General features: G+C 40.9%; 1 protein-coding gene across 1 annotated transcript in view; it reads right to left on the reverse strand.

Moving 5' to 3' along the window:
* Positions 1-21,243, reverse strand: part of DDX10 (DEAD-box helicase 10) — a 340,206-nt gene that overhangs the window by 98,797 nt on the left and 220,166 nt on the right. Inside the window, exon 16 of the mRNA XM_032780205.2 lies at positions 3,062-3,118. Within this exon, the coding sequence (XP_032636096.1) occupies positions 3,062-3,118 (57 nt within the window). The remainder of the gene's footprint in view (positions 1-3,061; positions 3,119-21,243) is intronic.

A 21,243-nucleotide genomic window follows, 5' to 3' on the forward strand; every position in this document is an offset into this window, starting at 1 on the left:
TCCATCTCTGGAGATATTTAAGAGTAGGTTAGATAAATGTCTATCAGGGATGGTCTAGACAGTATTTGGTCCTGCCATGAGGGCAGGGGACTGGACTCGATGACCTCTTGAGGTCCCTTCCAGTCCTAGAGTCTATGAATCTATGTACTGAATTTTTCTAAAATAGCTTTAATCCACAGGCAAGACAATAGGTGGACAATAAACATCAGTGACTGGATCCCTAGACCACAAGCAACCACTAAGCAGACCCAAAACGCGCTGGGCTGATCCCATCACAAAACTCTTTGGTCAGAAATGGAAAGAACTCACAAGAAAATGGAATGGTGTGGCATCAAGTTGCGTTCATGGAGGAACAGACGAGGACAAGCCGGATAAAAGTGATGTTTAAGAAATGAGGAATCTTCCTGATAAACTAGTTTCTTTTGTGTGTGCATTTATGCATTCATTATAGGTGGAGCTGGTAGCACTGCCTATGGTAAAGTTGCTCAACAAAATGCAGCTGTTGGGTTGCCTTAGTAAAAGGTTTGAGAATCACTGCCCCACAAGGCATATTGTAAAATGTAGTGTCTGTAGTATGTAAGTGCGAGAACTCCTGTCTAAGCAGCACGTTTTTTTAAACTGCAGTTCCTTTTTCAACATTGTATATCTATTTTTTCCCTAGCATTTTAAATCTGAGAACCCACAAGGGGCTGCTTGAGCCTGACCTTGTGTGAACTGTGAAAAGCTTCAGATGCTGTAGTTTCATCTGTGAAATTTTCTGGACTAGGGGACATTCTAAATTAATTCCTCAGGATCCAGACAGCCTGGACTTGCCATCTTTATACATTATCTGCTACTTCCTATCACTTTCCAGACCGAAAGTACAGGCTCCAAGTTGTCTGCCTATCTCACTGGAAGCATTTTCTCTTCAAAAGGTCAATGCCAAGATATTCAGTGAGAGCCACTGAAAGCGACATGACTTCACTGCACAGAGCACTAACAAAAAACATCCTTTGTGTACTTAAAATCAAAACTTTAGCTTATGCAAGAGAGCTCTGTCAGCCTTAGAAGCTACTGCACAGATGGTGGTTGCCACAGACTTATGAAGAAGAAACACTGTTGACAGAAAATAAAAAAATAGCAGCTCGCTCAAACAGTCACACCTCAGAAGCAGCAGTGGACTTTCCAAGGATGGAGGGGGTGGGGGAAAGAGATTCAGGCTGAGAGTAGTTTCAACACAGGCTTCCCGCTAACTAAAACCTCCTAGATGTACAGGCAGCACTAGAATCGTTCACAGCAAACATAGGTTTCCGTTCAAATACAAACTCCAGCTAGTGGGTTGCCTTGGTACAAAGTTTGGGAATCACTGGTCCACAAGACACATTGTAAAAGGTGCTGTCCACAGTACGTAAGTGCAAGAACACCTATAAAAGTTCTGAGGTATTCAAATTTACTATATTCACTAAAATGGAGAAATCCAGGATCAGAACAACTTGCAATGTTTAAAACTTAGGAATGGATTTTAAGACTCCCTGTGCATCCACACACACACAGAGCAAAGGACATGAAACAGGACTGGTGAAAATGCAGCATAACACTGAAGATATAAACACAATACAGATCTGAGAGAAGAATGACACTACCTTACACTTTTATCCTGTAAGGTCTTCAGAGCAGGGACTGATATTTAATCAATACTATACAGTGCCATAAGTATCTATAGCACTACATGAATAACTCAAAGTGGGTGGAAACTCTCTTTAACCAGGTATCAGTTTTCCCTGAATTGATTTTAATAAGATAAAGAGAGAACACTTTGAAGAACCAGAGAAAGGGAAATATACAAATAAACGGATCCCTTTGTACTTGCAGATCCTGCATTTTTCATCTTTTGAAATACCATGGATTTGCTTTTTATCCCTTAAGAAGGTGTAGAATTAAGTACCTTGATTAGGATCAATACTTTATTCCTATATTTACATTTTGCTAATTGTTGATTCTGTAAAGTAATTTCCCTACCAGCCTTCCACATTCACACTTAAAAATATACATATTTATATTTTAAATTGTATGCAAAAAAAAAGTCTACTCTCTGATTTAGAAGTCCATGATGCCGAGAGCTCTCCTTTCAAGCTCTCTTTGAAGATGAAGCGATACTTAATACTCAGCATAACCAGGCTTTTCATATTGTACTGTAGAGTAATTACTTCCCACTTCAGAACTACAACATGAGTTATCATCTCAGACTTGTACTCCATGTGCCATAGCCAGCTTGGAAAAATCTGACAGAGACCACTATGGGTTTGCTCAAGGGAGTCTGATCTGTGATAACTGCCAAGAACAAATCATGACTATTCAGGCATAGCATAATGAGATACAGTATGAGAAATGACACACATTATTGGGCCTGTACAGTATTCTGGAAAATCATTGTAACTGAATTTCCTCAGATTAGCACAAGTCAAACCATACACAATATTAAATATGCCAATATAAGATTGGAACTGCACATATACTATATGCTCATAAATACTTCAGAGGGTCTTCATGCAATAAATTTCTATTTAAACAGAGAAAATTCTTCCTGAATTTTGTAACATGAAGGCTAAATGAAACCCACTGCAAATCTTACAGGTTGCCATGCTTCATGCAGAGCCATAGGCATATACAAGCATACAGTAATCAGATGAGATCACTTTACATCTTAAAAACTGCAACTGGCTTGATATACAGCATAAAATGAATGCCTCTCCTAAAGAATGCTCTGGGCATAAAATAAAACTGCAAAGAGAGAAAACCAAAAGAGGAGAAAATAAAAACAAGTAACCTTGCATCATCAATGGGCAACAATTTCCTCCACTTAGTACTGTACCACAGCTAGCTGTCACACCAAAATAACGCAAGAGTATGGGGATGAAAATGACAAGGAAACAGAAAAATCCTTTAAAATGCTACTGTATTAGGAAACCCTGTAAAAAATAGTCAAGTAAAACAACTGTTTAAAGAGAGAAAGAAGCGCAGTCTTTAAATTACAGTTCCAGAACTATAATCATTGGTCTATGAAAACAATAAGAAGCCTTACCCTTTCACTTGTCCCGCTGGCTTTTCTTCTCTCAGCCTTTTCTCTCAGCCTTTTCTCCTATGAGAAATAACAAGATGCATTATAATTTTGAAGTCATACTCCCATTTCATCTTCAAAAAGTACAATAATTTTAAAAGTTGAACTACATGTTTAACCCATTCCTACTGTGTGTGTCAGTAAAATAAAAACAATGAATACATGTGTCATAAACAGATAGTAAGAGTTAATAGAACAGAAGTACTTTATATCTCTTTTGACTGTAAAGGGTTAACAAGTTCAGTAAGCCTGGCTGTCACTTGACAGGATACTTTCAAATCTTGAGGGAGGGAAGTATGTGTGTGTGCTGTTAGTTTTTGGTTGTTGTTCTCTCTGGGTTCTGAGAGTGACCGGATGGGCAACCAGATTTCTCTCCAATCTCTCCAATACAGGCTCTTATAAGCTTAAAATAGTAAGTACTAGGTAAATAAGGCGAGTTAGGCTTATGTTTGTTTTCTTTATTTGCAAATGTGCATTTGAATGGAATGAGTTCAAATTTGTATTTTGCTGAAAGGATTTTAATTTGTACTTGTATATTTAGGCTGGGAGGGTATTCCCAGTGTCTATAGCTGAAAAACCCTGTACCTAATCCATCTTAAATTTACCAAGATAATTTTTACTGTTTTTCTCTCTTTAATTAAAAGCTTTTCTTGTTTAAGAACCTGATTGTTTTTTTTATTCTGGTGAGACCCCAGGGGACTGGGTCTGGATCCACCAGGGAATTGGTGGGAAGAAAGGAGGGAAGGGGGAGAGAAAGGTTAATTTTCTCTCTGTGTTAGCATTACTTTCTCTCTCAGGGAGAGTCTGGGAGGGGGAGAGAGAAGGAGGGAGGAAGGTGAATTTTTCTCTGTTTTGTGATTCAAGGAGTTTGAATCACAGTAATCTTCCAGGGTAACCCAGAGAGGGGAAGCCTGGGACAGGCAACGGTGGAGGAAAGGGTTTACTTTCCTTGTGTTAAGATCCAGAGGATCTGGGTCCGGGGGTTCCCCGGACAAGGTTTTGGGGGGGACCAGAGTGTACCAGGCACTGGAATTCCTGGTTGGTGGCAGCGCTACAAGTACTAAGCTGGTAATTGAGCTTAGAGGAATTCATGCTGGTACCCCATCTTTTGGACGCTAAGGTTCAGAGTGAGGAATTATAGCATGACAACATGTCTGACTAAGACACTATTCATTCATCTTTGTCCTGCCAGGGAAGGTTAAACATAGTGCAGATTAAAACCATAATCCTCTCTACAAGATAACATGAATCTTTTAAGGCAGTTGTTCACAGAGGTCTTCTGGGGGTACATCAAGTCCTCTAGATATTTGCCTAGTTTTACAAGTTACCTAAAAAGCACTAACCAAATCAGTACAAACTAAAATTTCATACAACTTGTTTATACTGCTCTATATACAGTAAACTGAAATGTAAGTACAATATTTACATTCCATGATAAAAATGAGAAAGTAAGCAATTGTTCAATAATAGTGTGCTGTGACAAGTTTGTTTTTTTTTATGTCTGATTTTGTAAGGAAGTACTTTTCAAGTGAGTTGAAACTTGGGGGTACACAAGACAAATCAGACTCCTGAAATGGGTACAGTAGTCTGGAAAAGCTGAGAGCCACTGTTTTAAGGAATGATGCAATTAAGCATTCTGATAGTATTTTTAACAGGTTATTGCATTTAAAATGCTAACATAGCATTGTCAAGTTCCATGTTTATGGTTTCTCATTGACCTCACATGAAACCTCAGTTTACAAGTAACATGAACATAGAATATCAGGGTTGGAAGGGACCTCAGGAGGTTATCTAGTCCAACCCCCTGCTCAAAGCAGGACCAATCCCCAGAGATTTTTGCCCCAGATCCCTAAATGGCCCCCTCAAGAATGGAACTAACAACCCTGGGTTTAGCAGGCCAATGCTCAAACCACTGAGCTTTCCCTCCCCTCATAAAGCAGACTGCCTTCTTACCAAGCCAATAGAAATTATAGTTTTTGCAACAGCAAGTGTTTGTTTCATCTACAAACTTTCCATGATTTTTTTTCCATGTGATTAATAAAAACATTAAACAGCATAGGATCAAGAACCAGTCCCTACGGGACCCCACTGGCACATATCTATTTGATGGCAATTCCCCATTAACAATTAAATTTTGAGACCTATTAGTTAGCCAACTTTTAATCCATTTGATGTGCGCCATGTTCATTTTATATCTTTCTAGTTTGGTACTCAAAACGTCAGGTGGTAACAAGTCAAACCCCTTACTAAAGTCTAAGTAAATTAAATCAAGATTACCACCTTTATCAACCAAAACTTCTAATCTCATTTAAAAAAAAAAACCATGTTAGTTTGACAGGATCTATTTTCCACAAACCCATACTGATCTGCATTAATTATATCACCCTCCTTTAATTCTTTAATTGAGTTGCAAATCAGCTGCTCTATTATCTTGCCCAGGATCCATGTCAGACTGACAGGCCTATAATTACTGGGGTCATCCTGTTTTACCTTTAATCACAGAAATCCATCATGTATTCTTTTTGTGTCATGCATTTTACAGAAAGAAAATGAGAACTGTTTAAGAATTTTAAGAAGTGGAACTATTTCTTGAAGTCTTAAAGTGATTTTAAATTTGTTAGTAATAATTTTCTTTTATGGAGACTGGGATAGTAGGATTCAGGGTAACTGCGGAACTCAGTTTTACCACTGGAGGGAAACAGAAGTAAAGGCAATTGTTGCAGAGGCTCACTCCATTCACAGATGAGCAAGAGAATCAGGAGAAGGCGCTTTATGCAAGGTATGTGGGTGAGGGTCTGGGGCTTATGCAAATAGTTAATTCAGGGAGCAGTTTTCCAACTGGATACTGATGCCAGCACTGAGAATTATATCATGACAGTAGGGACCATGATTCAATATACCCTACTAATTGGTATATATAGTGATATTTATGATAAAGTCTTGGCTTCTTTCAAATTTTTTCCAATATGAAATACAACAGAAAAATGTTTCCTCTTTCAAATATAAGCTTTCTAAAATTTTAAATTTTGCAGTCATCTGAATAACTTATCTGTTAAAAAAAATCAACCAACTTAATTTATTACATGCAGAAAGGAAGAAACCATTGGACAAACCCACATAAGTGAATTCTAAAACTAATCCAGAGCAAGCAGAGCAGATTTTCTACCTTTCTCCCTTCCCCAGCAGTTCTGCAGCACTATATGCTATTTCTTGCTTTTCCAGCAACCCAACTCTGTGGCTCTTTTCAATATCAGTATTTTTCATACACAGAACTTGCTACTAAGCATGTATTAAATTTTCCACCCTTTCCAGTCCAATTTCTAAACTATTTTGTTATGCATTCCTGGCTCTGGCATATCACCTGGCTTATTGTCACTTTCTCAGTTCTATGATAAAACTACCTGCTCCCTTTAAAATGTTATCTTGAAAAGAAGGTGGAAGAGACTAGAGTGATACTAACAGGGAGCTGGGAAAGTGATATGGCTGATATCCAACAGGGCAGGACGAAGAGTTTTGAAAATGAGCAGCATAGACTTTTCAAGAGAAGAAAATTCTACTGTATATGGAAGAGACAGTGGCTCAACACTGGCCACTGAATCAGGTTGAGATGAAAGCAGAAGCTCATATTCAAGGGAGCTACAGCAGTATACTGCAAAGAAAGGGCTGAGAAAGCACAGGGTAGAGAAAATGCATTAGAGAGAAGGACAGATGACAACATAATATATAGGATAGTTTATAAAAACAATGGAGACAAAAAAAGGATAGTAACAATAGTAGGAGTGGAATTAGAACTGAGGGAGCAGAAGAGAAAAGCAATAGCATAAAAAACTAGAGGGGAAGCTTTGTATGAAGAGAATCGCTGCCATCAGCATCTTAAGTACTGGAAATCAAAGAATATCAGGGCTGGAAGGGACCTCAGGAGGTCATCTAGTCCAACCCCCTGCTCAAAGGAAGACCAATCCCCAGACAGATTTTTACCCCAGTTCCCTAAATGGCCCCCTCAACAATTGAACTCACAACCCTGGGTTTAGCAGGCCAATGCTCAACCCACTGAGCTATGCCTCCTCAGTAATTGTACTTTGTGAGAAAAAGTAAGGAATCAGTTCCTCTTTTGACAGATGAGAAAAACAGATGGACAAGATTATTTATTTAGGCCTCGGTTCAGGAAATCGTTCTTATTCAGAACAGTGCTTAAGCACACGCTTAACTTTAAGCAGCTGCATAAATTCCATGGAAGTCAACTAGGCTGTCCTGAGTAGCAATGTAATGCTTTTCTGAATTAGGGCCGTATCTGAGATTGAGGGCCCATTCTTCTCGGCACAGAGCAAGAGACAGTCCCTTCTGCAAAGAGCTACTCTAACCGATAAGACAACGGGTTGGGGAAAAGTAAATAATACCCATATTATACAACAGTGAAGACAGACAGAAATGAAATAACTTGTCTAAGGTGACAAAGGAACTCTATGGCAAGAGCCAGAAAATGGAATCCAGATCTTCTAAATCCCAGTGTGGTATTTTAACCCGCAAGACTTCCCTTCCTTGCATTTAAATTACATTCTGCTAGGAAGGAAGAATGGAAGGACGGGAATAGATGTGGACAATATATTGTAAGATAGCTTGAAAAGGCAACCAAGCAAATGGAGATTTAGTGAATGATAATCAAATTTATTCCACGTCAGTTAATTCTCATTTTACAGATAAGCCTGTATCTGTAGAGATTCATGAATCACTAAAGTTTCTGACACTAATTTTTACAATTTTCTACAAGCAGCAGAAGAGTCTGGATTTTCTTGGAGTTTGCATTTTCGTAATACATAGTAAGAATGCAAGGTTCTATCATGCTATAAATCATTACTTGGAAGAATAGCATATAATTCAGCAATGAAAATAAAATTTATTAGTAGCAGGAAAACAGAAGATTATGTTTCAAGGTACAAATACTTTATTACATATGCTCCTGGCCTACTAGCTGACTTCTTATCTGACACAGCTTTACAGTTCCCTAATATTGCAAATTTCCAACTGAAAAGGCATACACAAAGGTAATTGAGTATGGCATTCATTTTTTATTGCCAATATCTGCATATCATAACTGCATAACACAGCAGCATGAGATTGTCAGTTAAAGTTGCAGAGCATCACAATTTGAGTCAAAAACTTTCTCCCCAACAGTGGTTGTAGAAATCACGTCTCTTTGGCCTCTCCATTCATATCCAACTGCTTGCCCCATATAGGGTAAACTTTTCTTCCAGATGAAGGGCTTATACAAACACTAAGGGCTTGTCTACACTTGCCATTTAAAGCTCAAGAAGTCCCTTTTTTGCACAGAAACCATGCATCTACACTTGCCAATGACTTTTTGCGGAGAAACTCAGAAGTTTCACTGCAAAGAGAAAACCACCTCCCCGAGAGGCGTACAGTTCTTACCAGTGATACTTTTGCAGTGATGTGCAAGTGAAAACACGTTCTTCCAGTTTACACAGGTTTTAGCCTCTGGAAATATCCCACAGTGCCTAGGTGACCACTCTGGCCAGCAGCTCTGCTGCTCTGATGCCAGGTAAACAGACATCAACCCTTCCCCCCTTTAAAGCCCCATGGGGGAAACTTTGAAACTCCCCTTCCTGTTTTTTTGGCAAGTGCTCACTTATGTGGCAAAGTGACAATGGCTGTTCCACGGAGCAAATGATCCCCTGCTTGGAGCAATGCTGAGCTACTGGACCAGATCAGTGTTTAGGGAGAGGAAGCTGAGCAGGGAGGCAGGATGGGCCACGATCACCCCTCTCCCCTTCCCACAAAACCTATCCTCAAAATGAAGAAAGGTGCACTGTGGGATAGCTGCCTTCAGTGTGCTGTTCTCATTGGCGACAGAAGTGCTGCAAATGTGAACATGATCTGACGCCTGTGGAAGTAAGTGAGAACACAAACCAGCATTTTTCTTTTACTGGTTATCACCAGTGAAACTGACAGCATAAAAACTCTGCAAGTGTAGACATAGCCTAAGTTTCCAGCAAGCAGCGATGCAAATCGACCCTGAACTAGCTTGCCTCACATTAAGTGTCTGTGTCCTGCTGACAAATACTAAAAGTTCCCTAGTGCACTTCAATTTACTCCTGTTTCAAAGTAGGGTAGTTCAAGCGCACTGTGGAACTTTTAGCGTGTGGCAGCAGGGTCCACATGCCAGGCTAGTGCAGGAAGAGTCACGCCCCAGGAGGCCATGAGCCACCTTTGTTTAGAAAATCTTGAGGCATGTTGGTTTCCTTTTCAGACTGTCATCACAGAATGAATCATAGGCTTAACTGGAAAAGTAAAGCAAGACCCTGCTCTTTTCTTCCCAGCCAGCGCTTCCAGCCCCTGCATTCCTGAAGTAAGAAATTCAGCCCAAAATCAAGAGTGCCCAACATGGGGCCTATGTACTGGAGCAGCCTGCATTGAACTTAGTGGAAGGAACATAGGTTGCAGAAGAGAAGAATTTGGAGAAGGCAAGAGGAAGTTAGAGTGACAATCAGGGTCCAGACACACCCCAAGGGAGAACAGGAGGGCCTGAACTACAAAGAGTAAGCACTTGGATCAACTGGTTCAATACAATGTTATTGTGTATAAATATATATCAAGTAAGGCCTTTTATGAAAGCCTGTAATGTTCTGAACTTGATGGTCATTAGGATATACATATATAGGTTACAACTATGAATATACGCATATTATATATATAGTAATAGTAATCAGGACTATGTCTACATTTAAAATGCACTTCAGTGTAGACACTACTTATGATGAGGGGTAGGGTTATCTTACTGGTATAGGTAATCTACTTCCCAGAGAGGCAGTAGCTAGGTTGACGGAAGAATTCTTCTGTTGACCTAATACTGGTCTACACAAGGGGTTAGGTTGCTACAGCTACATCTCTCAGGGTATAGATCTTCCACAGCCCTAAGAGATGTAGCTATATCAAAACAAATCCTCCACTGCAGGGATGGAAAGGGTTCTCCTGTCGCTGTAGGTAATCCACCTCCCTGAGAGGCAGTAGCTGGGCTGATGACGGAATTCTTCCACCGACGTAGCGCTGTCTACACTGGGGGTTAGGTTGGCTTAATTATGTCTCTCAGGGGTGTGTTTTTTTTCACCCCCCTAAAAGACAACTATGCCAATGTAACTTTTCAGTGTATACCACCCCTAAACTACAACTACAGCCATGTGGAGAAGCAATCAGACAGGGAGGGTCACTTCCTGGGTAGCTGTGTACACATAACTAACTCTAAGCACCCAGAGAAAGACAGTGGTGGACTACGAACGTTAATGGAAAGACACTGAAAAGAAACCCCCAGTCTTGGAAAATTAAGTAAGGAGGGAGTTTCTCCTGCTCTGTGGTCTGGTCTACACAACAAAGTCAAGTTGATGTAAGCCACCTTGTGACAACATAGTTGTGCAAGTGTTTACACTTACATTAGTGGAAGACAACTTTAAGTGCACTGTTATGCTGATATCATAACATCAGCTCCACAAGAGGCATTGAGCCACAGTTGATGTACGCAGTTTGATGCTGCTCAAGCATAGACAGTTTTGATCTCAACAAACAGTTCAGATGAAACCCAGTATATGGTGTGCTAGTATGAATGGGAAGTGGCATATGAATTTTGCAGTGGCTGTTTTTTAAAGGGCTGAAATGCAAACAATGAATTCTGGGGAGAGATCTGAAAGGGGTAACAGAAGTTGCTAGGTGCACAAAAAGAGGAAAACTGTGCCAAGTGTCAGGGGCAGCATGGAAGAAGGCACACAAGGAAAAACGTGAGAAGGAAACACATGGAGCAAAGGAAGCAAGAGGGGAAGCAGGAGGAAATAAGATCCAAGATGTGGGCCACGAAGTTCTGTGTAGCTCCATGAAAGCGATGAGGAGAAAGTTAAACTTGATGCAGATGGTGAGGGGGAAGGTGGTGAACAGATTTAAAGAGGAATATTTTAGCTACAACATTTTGGATAAATTGAGTTGAAAGGCCAGAGAGGGAGAAGTGGTAATCAAGGCAGGAGGAGACCAAGACACAGGGAAGGATTACAACTGTTAGGTCATCTTCTTATAAAGAGATGTCAAGAGGAAGAATTGACAGGATTTAGTAACAACCTGTATTAGGAGGAGAGAAGTCAACATTAACGCTGGGTGACAGGGAGGAAAGTGGAATCATTAAAATCAATGGAGAAGGCAGGGTTCACTCCCCTGGGTTGAGTTATAATTGGCAGTGGGATACAAAGACAAGTGTCAGAGGTGCAATATTGTAAGGGAGAAGAAGTTAAAGAATAATAAGTGATGGGTATAAAAATCATTTGTAGGAGATATCGGAGTGGTAGAGAGCAACTAAATACTTGTGACAGAAAGCCTCAATTTCCTCCTAGGGGAAAAAAACCTGGCAAGATCCTGAGTACGGTGGGAAGAAGCGGGAGGGCTACACTGTCAAAGATAGAGAAAAGCTGCTGGGAGTCAAAGATACAAAAGTCAGGGAAGGATGAGAAACCAAACTTCTTTAGCAAAGAAGATGGATGAACTGAAAGAAAAGACAAAAAAATTTGCAGAGAAGGTTGTTTGAGTTTTCTACCAAGGTGCTTAGCAACACAGGTGCAAATGAGACATCAGCTATGGTTGGAGACTGGCAGAAAAGACAAAATAGTGGGAAAGGAAGCAAAAATAATAATAAATAATAAATAAAAATAATAATGAAAAGGCTGAAGGAGAGCAAAGGGACTCTGAAATCAACAGAAGGGAGAGATGTCAGTGAGGGAAGAAAAGTATTGAAAAGTTCAGAGACGTTGATGGATTTGTGGTAATGAGAAACTATTTTAAAAAAGGACAAGAATATGCAATTTTGGCAAGCATTAAACTGCACATGTGAGCCAATGAATGGCTAGATGCAGTAGGACTGAAATTTCAAATGGAGTTTTATCTGATTAATGACTGCACAACCAAGCCCTCCAAAAATCCAAAAGGACACAGGGTACTCTCTATGGACTCTGTCTTCTCTAATTTTATTATTTGTTTTATACTTTGGTTCACGTTTTGTGAACAAAAATACAGTAATCACACTTGTTCAAAATCAAATTTAATCTCCCATCTGCTCTCTAAAATACAAACAGTATCTTAAATCTTTCTAGCCTTTGTTGCACGTTCTGGATTCAATGCACGTCATTTGCAGGACTAAACTTGTCTCGTAGCTCACACCAAAGACATCTTGAAGTTTTTCAGTTTATTTGCATTTTTATATTGTCTTTACCTTGGGCCTAGCAGCCTTAAAAAGAATAAATTCGTTCATACTTCCCAAATACCACTGTGTATTTTTTATTTAGGCAATTGCTATACAAGTAATACTTCCAAAACATTCCGCACAATATTGGTCTCATTTTATCATCTCATAGTTTTTTCATATCGTACCCAAGCTGGAGGCATAGCAACAAATTGCATCTTACTGCAAGTCTTCCAAAAAAAAACAGCACCATCCATTCTTCCACAGTTAACATTGATTCAGTACTTTACGGTGAATCATGTTTTCCAAGAGAGTTACTACTAGCAACTCCGCTCTGTACTGTTATATAACATGACTGGCACTTTATTGGCCTGACTCCTCACTAAGAAGTCATCTAGTACAGGCTATTTTAGCCTATTTCAGTTACCACATGCATATGTTAATTTTAACTAATATTTAAAGGAACTGTTATTTTATCCTCTAAACCTTTTATTATCCTTTGAACCTCATCTTCATCCTACAATATTTATTTTTCCCCAGTGATTAATCTCATGCTTCTGCAATATGAGGAAAATGTGTTTCATCATTCAGTACAATTTTTGAAGAGCAGCTCTGAAATTGTATTACAGTACTCCCCTTAGTCAGTGTTATGTTTCCCTGGTGATCATGCTCTATATTTTCATTCTTGGACTATCTTCTGCCGAGGTAATAAATACTTTAAATAAATCACAAATACAAATTAACACCAGCACCATTTGTTTAGGTTTTGCCTTTTGCATAAGTTTTCTAAATATTGCACAGAGTAGAAAGACCAACCGAGTATATATTTATCACACAAAATTACCAAGAGCAAAGTATGGTCTTGGCATAAGGATAAATTTATTCAGTTATTCACTGAGAGTTATTAGTGGAAATGAACCTACCACCACTACCACTATAAGAAAACCGGCATAAAGTGGTTCACTGTCCTCATCACTTCAGTGGTAATATGTATATGTGCTCAAATATGCATAAATGCTCTCTCCATATGTTTTGCAAATAGTGTCTAGAAAAATAAATTCATTTTTCAACAAAATTCCCATCCTTTTCTTTGTATTAGCTTTGAAAATAGAAAGTGGGAGGAGCTGAGGAGGGACTTAAAATTGTCCTAATGAGACACTGGATTTGTAGGATTTCAACATCAGTTGATATGGGACCTAAATGTGACACAAAAAGTGAGCTTCATGGTCAAAATTATTATACAAAGACAACTTTTTTTTAATACACATTTTATTTTTCACCTCCCTTCCAAATAACTAAAGCTTTGCATTATATATGTGCTGCTAAATACATTTTTTATAAACCTTCAACTGAGTCATTTGTTTGATAAATTTCATTTCATTTTATTCAATGGCTTTTAATAGTCAGCCCCTACGAATTACCCAGAGTTCCTAAACTATTTGTCTCTGCAGCACATACCTAAATCAACAGGAAGTCTGAATACCCAATATATTTTGAAGCATTGGGATACCTACAAATAGGCTTGTAGATTTGTAGCCAGCTGGTTAATATGGATGGCTGGTTACAGCCTGATCCCACATGAGTAAGTCAATAGGAGATTTTTTTAAATTGACTTCAGTCCACTCAGGACTAAACTCTTAGTTATTAAGGCTCACAGTCAGAAATGGACTTATGCACCTGTCTAACTTTTAAGCACATCAATAGGTCACATAGAAGTCAATGCTTGAAGATTAGGCACTTTGTTAAGTACCTTCCAGAACTGGGGACTACCTGATTTAAAATCTGTTTTCTCCCCACTCCAATCTGTGAAACAGTAAATACTTAGGACTTACAAAGCCCCTTTACATTTTCAAAGCTCTACAGAAATATTAAACAATTTGGTCATCATCCCTGTTAATTATGCAAAGTATCATTACCCCAGTTTTACAGATGTGGAAATTTGGGCACAGAATGTAAGTGACCTGCCTAGAAGCACACAGCACGTCAGTGTCAAAACCAGTATTAGTATTCAGAAATTCATGGTTTCCAGGATTACTGGTTTCCAGGATGGTGCTATAGCCACTAGACTATACTACCTCCAGTAATTAGGTCTATGCATGGTTCTCTGTTTATCTAATCTAGACAAATACAGAACCATGCATAAACATGTAGATTTGGATTTCATATTTAATGTTCCTTATCGTTTTTCCAACAGCCCCTAAAACAACTTAGTCCCCAAAAAGCCCAGGTTAGGACTTCAGGCAAAAACAGGGGCAGTCAATTCATGTGAGAGAAGAGGAGTATTCACTAGATTATAGTAAATTTTTAAACACAAAAACTTCACTTCGAGACAATTTAAGTTACATCAGGATACAGGCACCACTTCAGAACCTAAAAATCATGGAAACAAGTCATGGCAAAAGTCTCCTGTGTTCCTGGGCACTTTCATATCACAACACTGATAAAAACACACTCCAAAATGCTTTTACTTCCCAAAGCAGCTGATATAAAAAAGCAATACATATTCCAAATTCATCAAACTTTGCAAAACCTTAACAGTGACCTCAGACACAGTTGCATTAACAGATCAGCATATCTGATTGACTGCACAATTATTCTGCTTTAACTTTGTCGAGTTTATCAGTGAGGTTTTCTGCCAGACAGAGTTTGATGAAGTTGGGGTGGGTACTGCTTTTCAGCAGGGAAGTGAAAGCTCTATGTAGGTGCTGGAGTGTGTGATGAACAGTGCTGAAGGCAATGTTACATCCATGCTTTTCAGGTTTGGAGTTGAGGGGAGGGAGTCCTGAAGCAAACTAATCTGCGACTCAACAAATTTTCCGTGCTTATTTCCCAGCTTTACACAGAGTTGAAGTACCTTGGTGTAGGACCCCAGGATTGGAGAGGGAGGGAGAAGATAAAAAATGACTAAGGCTAAGATTTTGTCATGGATATTTTTAGTAAAAGTCACAGACAGGTCATGGGCAATAAAGAAAAATTCACGGAAGCCTGTGACCTGTCCCTGATTTCTAGTAAAAATATCCATAATAAAATGGGAAGGGACTGGGTAGCTGTGGGATGGCTGGGAGCTCTGGAGCACCCCATGGGGGCTCAGAGCTCCAGGATCCCCCTGGCTGAGCGGCAGAGGGGAGCTGTAGGGTTCACCTGCCCACTCCCCAGCAGCCAAGAACTGCAGGAATCCACCTGCCGCTGGCGCAGTGGGGAGCTGCAGGGGTCCCCCTGAGCCATGTGGCTGGGGAGCTGCCAGGTTCCCCCTGCTACCCACGACAGTGGCCGGGGAGCTGCCAGGGTCTTCCCACTGCCCATGGCAACTGGGGTGCCTCACAGCTCCCTGCCCCTGTGGGGGCGAAGCGGGGGGACCCTGCAGCTCCCAGCTGCCAGGGCTGAAGCCATAGAGGTCTTTGGAAGTCACAGATTCCATGACTTCCGTGGCAAAACTCTAGCCTTATAAATGACTAAAGTGTGAAACTCCTGTTTTTCAGTGTATGCTTCTACAGTTTATAGATAGCTTAAATTACAAATGTGAACTACAGAATGTTTGCCCAAAGTGTGAATCAAATAAATTAGTTTTTAAAAACAAACTTTCAAAATAACATCTCCTCATGAGAGTCACTAGCAGAGTTTGAATTCTGCGTTTCCATATCCATGTCCCTTGAGATATAGGAATAATTGCTAGCCTCTACCCTAGTTCAGTCACCAGACAAGTAACTGACACACCCTTTCCCAGAGGATGTGTTAGCTAAACAGCAGTAGCATACAGGTACAGTCAGAGGTCTTGGGTTCTACTCCTGGCTCTAGAAAAAGAATGTGGTTTAGTGGTTAGAGAAGACAACAAACATGAAATCTGAAAGAAAGTATAACTCTGGCCTGGTCTACACTACGCGTTTAAACTGAATTTAGCAGCATTAAACCGATTTAACCCTGCACCCGTCCACACAACGAGGCCCTTTATGTCGATATAAAGGGCTCTATAAACTGATTTCTGTACTTCTCCTCAACGAGAGGAGTAGCGCTGAAATTGGTATTGCCATGTCGGATTAGGGTTAGTGTGGCCGCAATTCGACGGTATTGGCCTCTGGGCGGTATCCCACAGGCACAAATTGTGATCCGCCTGGGAAAGCGATCTGAACTCGGAATGCACTGGCCAAGGTAGACACGAAAAATTGTGAATTTTTGAACTTTTGAATTTCATTTCCTATTTGCCCAGCGTGGAGCTCTGATCAGCACAGGTGGTGATTGCAGTCCCAAATCCAAAAAGAGCTCCAGTCATGGACTGTACGGGAGATACTGGATCTGATCGCTTTATGAGAGACAAATCTGTTCTTATCAGAGTCCGTTCCAGAAGACGAAATGCCAAAGCATTTGAAAAAAATCTCCAGGCTATGACAGACAGAGCCACAGCACATGCTGTGTGACAAGAGTAACGGAAAGCCAAAGAATCAAATAGATGCTCAGGAGAGGAGGGAGGGGTACTGAGGACATCCAGCTATCCCACAGTCCCCGCAGTCTCGAAAAGCATTTGCATTTCTTGGCTGAGCTCCAATGCCTGAAATGGTCAAAAACATTTTCCCGGGTGTTTCAGGTATATGTCGTCAATTTACACCTTTCCCCCCCCACCGAAGAAAAGGGGAAAATGTTTCTCGCCTTTTTTCAATGTCACTCTATGTCTACTGCATGGCTGGTAGATGGGTGCTGCAGCACTGAACACCAGCATCCTTTCCCGGTGCAGATGTACAATATGACTGCTATCTATCGTCATCATCAGCCGTTGAGTACTCCTGGCTGCCTCAGTGAGGTCGGTTGATGGTGCCTGGGTAAAAAATGAGAATGACATCCCTGGTCATTCCCGTAGATGTAAAAACAGCTGTAAACCGTCTTCATCATAGCAACTGGAGGCTGAGCTCCATCAGCCCCCATCGCCCTTCGATTTCATACTAAAAAGATTCTGTCTGCCAGACTATCATCTAGAAGCGGGAGGCTGGGTTCGTCTCCCTGCCACCCTTTAATGTTCTTGCCTGGACACCATAGCAGCTGGAGGCTGCCTCCCGTCATTTTATCTCACATAAAAAGTCATGTTTCTTATCTGCATTCTTTATTACTTCATCACACAAATGAGGGAACACTGCCACGTAAGCCCAGAGAGGTGTGGGAGGAGGAAGCAATGGGGGGTATTGTTTGCAGGGGCACCCCTAGAATGGCATGCAGCTCATCATTTCTGCGGGATCTTCTGGACATGGAGCGGCTCTGCTGTCTGGTTCTCAGTACACTTGCCCCATATTCTAGGCAGGATGACTCTATTTTTAGACAAAACAAAGAAGGAATGACCCGGGGAGTCATTCCCATTTTTGTCCATGCGCCCCCGGACGACCTCAGCGAGGCCAGGCAGGAGCACCCATGACAGCAGCAGACAGTACAGAACGACTGATAACCGTCATCTCATCGCCAATTTACAATGGTCAGGCAGACGTTGTTCAATAGGGATGTAACCATCTCTGCTACCTTGCAAAGGCAATATGAATGGCTTGCTATGTAAACACTGCCAGTACCACGTCTGTCAGCAGCACCCAGTACACATACGGTGACAGTGACAAAAGGCAAAACGGGCTCCATGGTTGCCACTTATGGCGTCTGCCAGGGCAATCCAGAGAAAAAGGGCGCGAAATGATTGTCTGCCATTGCTTTCATGGAGAAAGGATTAAGTGACGACATTTACCAGAATCACCCAAGACACTTTTGCATTGGGATCTAACCAGAATTCCAATGGGCGGGGAGACTGCGGGAACTATGGATAGCTACGGATACTACCCCACAGTGCAACGCTCCGGAAATCGATGCTAACCTCGGTACATGGACGCACCCCACCGAATTAACGTGCTTGGTGTGGCTGCTTAGTAAATAGAGCCCTGAGATATATACCTTGGTATCAAAGGCCCGGTATGATGCCGAGGCCTGAACTAAAGTAAATGGTCAAGACTTTGCTAATATAAAGCAAAGTTAAGCTGTGAGCCAGAGGCAGGCCCTGCTCACAAAAGCTGGGCAAGAAAGTGATGCTGCAAGAAGATACGTACCTAAAAGTACTGAACACTATGAAATCAGGAACTATTCGCATACTTGCACATTCCACACAGATAACAAGGAACAGGCTGACCCATCCCAATAACAGGGCCAAAAGGGTAATATGATGGATAGAGTTGTTTTGTTCGAAACAACATGTACAAGGTAAGAGGCGGCATCTTACTACGTAGAGGGGCTGTATCTTGCTACGTAGAGGAGTTGAACCTCAATACGTCAGGAGTGATGTGTAACTTCTTTGTACCTGTGCATAAAAATGCATCCCTGGGGCAGTGTCTTTGTCCAGCCGAGGGGGCAGTGGAAAGTCCCGCCACTGACTGAGCTAAGTCCATTGACCGAGGGCACATATTCGTAGTATGCCCTGAACTAGAGTAAAAATCTACAGGAACTATTATTGTGCTCAATACGGCAATAAATCTGGCCGACATGCCTTTGTACCTTACTAGACTCTGTGGTCATTGGGGGTTCTCTTCGAGTCTGCTGTTTCAGCTATCTTCGAAGAGCTGGGACTGCATACAGAGGGAACACACGTACGCAGCTGAGCGATATCAACACTGAACAGAGCAGAGCACCACACCAGTAGCATCTGACAACAGCCGAGTGCACTCAACTTTATACAATCTGTTTTACAAAACCGGTTTATGTAAAATCGGAATAATCCAGTAGTGTAGACATACCCCAAATGTAGCCTCTGCTAACATATACATAAAATAAGTTGGCCGCTCATACCTGACTGCCTCCTAGAATTGGGGTTCATGGCCTTGTTCAGTAATAAGAATGGTGAGGCTCCTGAGAATATAAACCACAGTCAGTAAAAGTGAGTTAAACTCAGGGCCTACTTTACATTTTGCTGCAGTTTTCACTTAAATTTCATTACTTTCCATTTGGAGGAGTGAAAAAAATAAGGATATTAAAATAATTTACAAGAAATTGAATAGTTCCATAATATACAACAAATAAGTATTCAAATGAAATATTTCCACCTCAAATTTTAATCATCAATAAGTAAACATAATTCAAAAGCTATTTCCAAAAAGGAACGATGGTAAAAGAAACTTTTACCAAATTGTAAGAGATGTCATTGACTCTCAGTTGGCAGCTGTTTAAATTTTTCTTTTTTGTCACAACTATTCAGTACTCATTCCAGTTATTCTCATTTTATAAAATAATTAGGTGTGTTGCACAAAACAAAAATCACCCAGCCTTCAATCATTTAGGTTATAATAAGCAATGTTTTTCCTTAACCAAAAAATTAATTTATGTTTTAGTGTGTTCTGTTCATTTCTTCGCCTTCATTTCTTTATTTTAAAAATGGTTCTTCAAAATAACTCAGATGAAGTAATTTTAAAAATGCAAATACATGCCAGATTAATATCACTTACTCTCCTATGCATTATAGAAGTGAAGGCATACTGATGAGGAACCAGCTAGGGGCCATGCTCCTCTTGACCTGCTGCTCATAAATAGGGATGAATTGGTAGGGGACATAGAAGTGGGTGGCAACCTGGGCAGCAGTGACTGTGAGATGGTCAAGTTCAGAAGCCTGACACAAGAAAGACAGGAGAGCAGCAGAATGTGGACCCTGAACTTCAGAAAAGCAGATTTTGACTCCCTCATGGAACTGATGGGGCAGGATCTGCTGGGGGGCTAATATGAGGGGGAAAGGAGTCCTGGAGAGCTGGCTGTGTTTTAAAGAATCCTTATTGAGGGTGCAGGAACAAACCATCCTGATGTGCAGAAAGAACAACAAATATGGCAGGCAATCAGCATGGCTTAACAGAGAAATCTCCGATGAGCTTAAACACAAAAAGGAAGCTTACAAGAAGTGGAAACTTGGACAGATGACTAGGGAGGAGTATAAAAATATCACTCAAGCATGCAGGGGTGTAATCAGGAAGGCCAAAGCACAATTGGAGTAGTAGCTAGCAAGGGATGTGAAGGGTAACAAGAAGGGTTTCTACAGGTATGTTAGCAACAAAAAGTTCAGGGAAAATGTGGAACTCTTATTGAATGAGGGAGCCAAGCTATAGTGACAGATGATGTAGAAAAAGCTGAAGGACTCAATGCTTTTTTCGCCTTGGTCTTCACAGACTAGGTCAGCTTCTAGAGTGCTGCACTGAACAGCACAATATGGGGAGGAGGTGAGCAGCCCTCAGTGGTGAAAGAATAGGTTAAGGACTATTTAGAAAAGCTGGACATGAAAAAGAGCACGGGGACGGATCTAATGCTTCTGAGGGTGCTGAGGGAGTTGGCTGATGTGACTGCAGAACCATTGGCCATTATCTTTGAAAACTTGTAACGATCAGGGGAGGTCGCAGACGACTGGAAAAAAGCAAATATAGTGCCCATCTTTAAAAAGGGGAAGAAGGAGAATATGGGAAACTACAAACCAGTCAGCCTTCCTTTCGCCCCTGGAAAAATCATGGAGTAGGTCCTGAAGGAATCCATTTTGAAGCACTTGGAGGAGATGATGATGATGATCAGGAACAATCAACATAAATTCACCAAGGGCAAGTCATGACTGACCAACCTGATTGCCTTCTATGATGAGGTAACTGGCTCTATGGATATGGGGAAAGTGGTGGACGTGATATAGCTTGACTTCAACAAAGCTTTTGAGACAGTCTCCCACAGTATTCTTGCCAGTAAGTTAAAAACATATGGATTGGATGAATGGACTATAAGGTGGACAGAAAGCTGGCTAGATCGTTGGGCTCAACGGGTAGTGATCAATTGCTCCAAGTCTAGTTGGCAGCCAGTATCAAGCAGAGTGTCCCAGGGTCTGTCCTGGGGCTGGTTTTGTTCAACATCTTCATTAATGATCTGGATGATGGGATGGATTGCATCCTCA

Source organism: Chelonoidis abingdonii, chromosome 1 (genome assembly GCF_003597395.2).
Source record: "Chelonoidis abingdonii isolate Lonesome George chromosome 1, CheloAbing_2.0, whole genome shotgun sequence".
NCBI lineage: Eukaryota > Metazoa > Chordata > Testudines > Testudinidae > Chelonoidis > Chelonoidis abingdonii.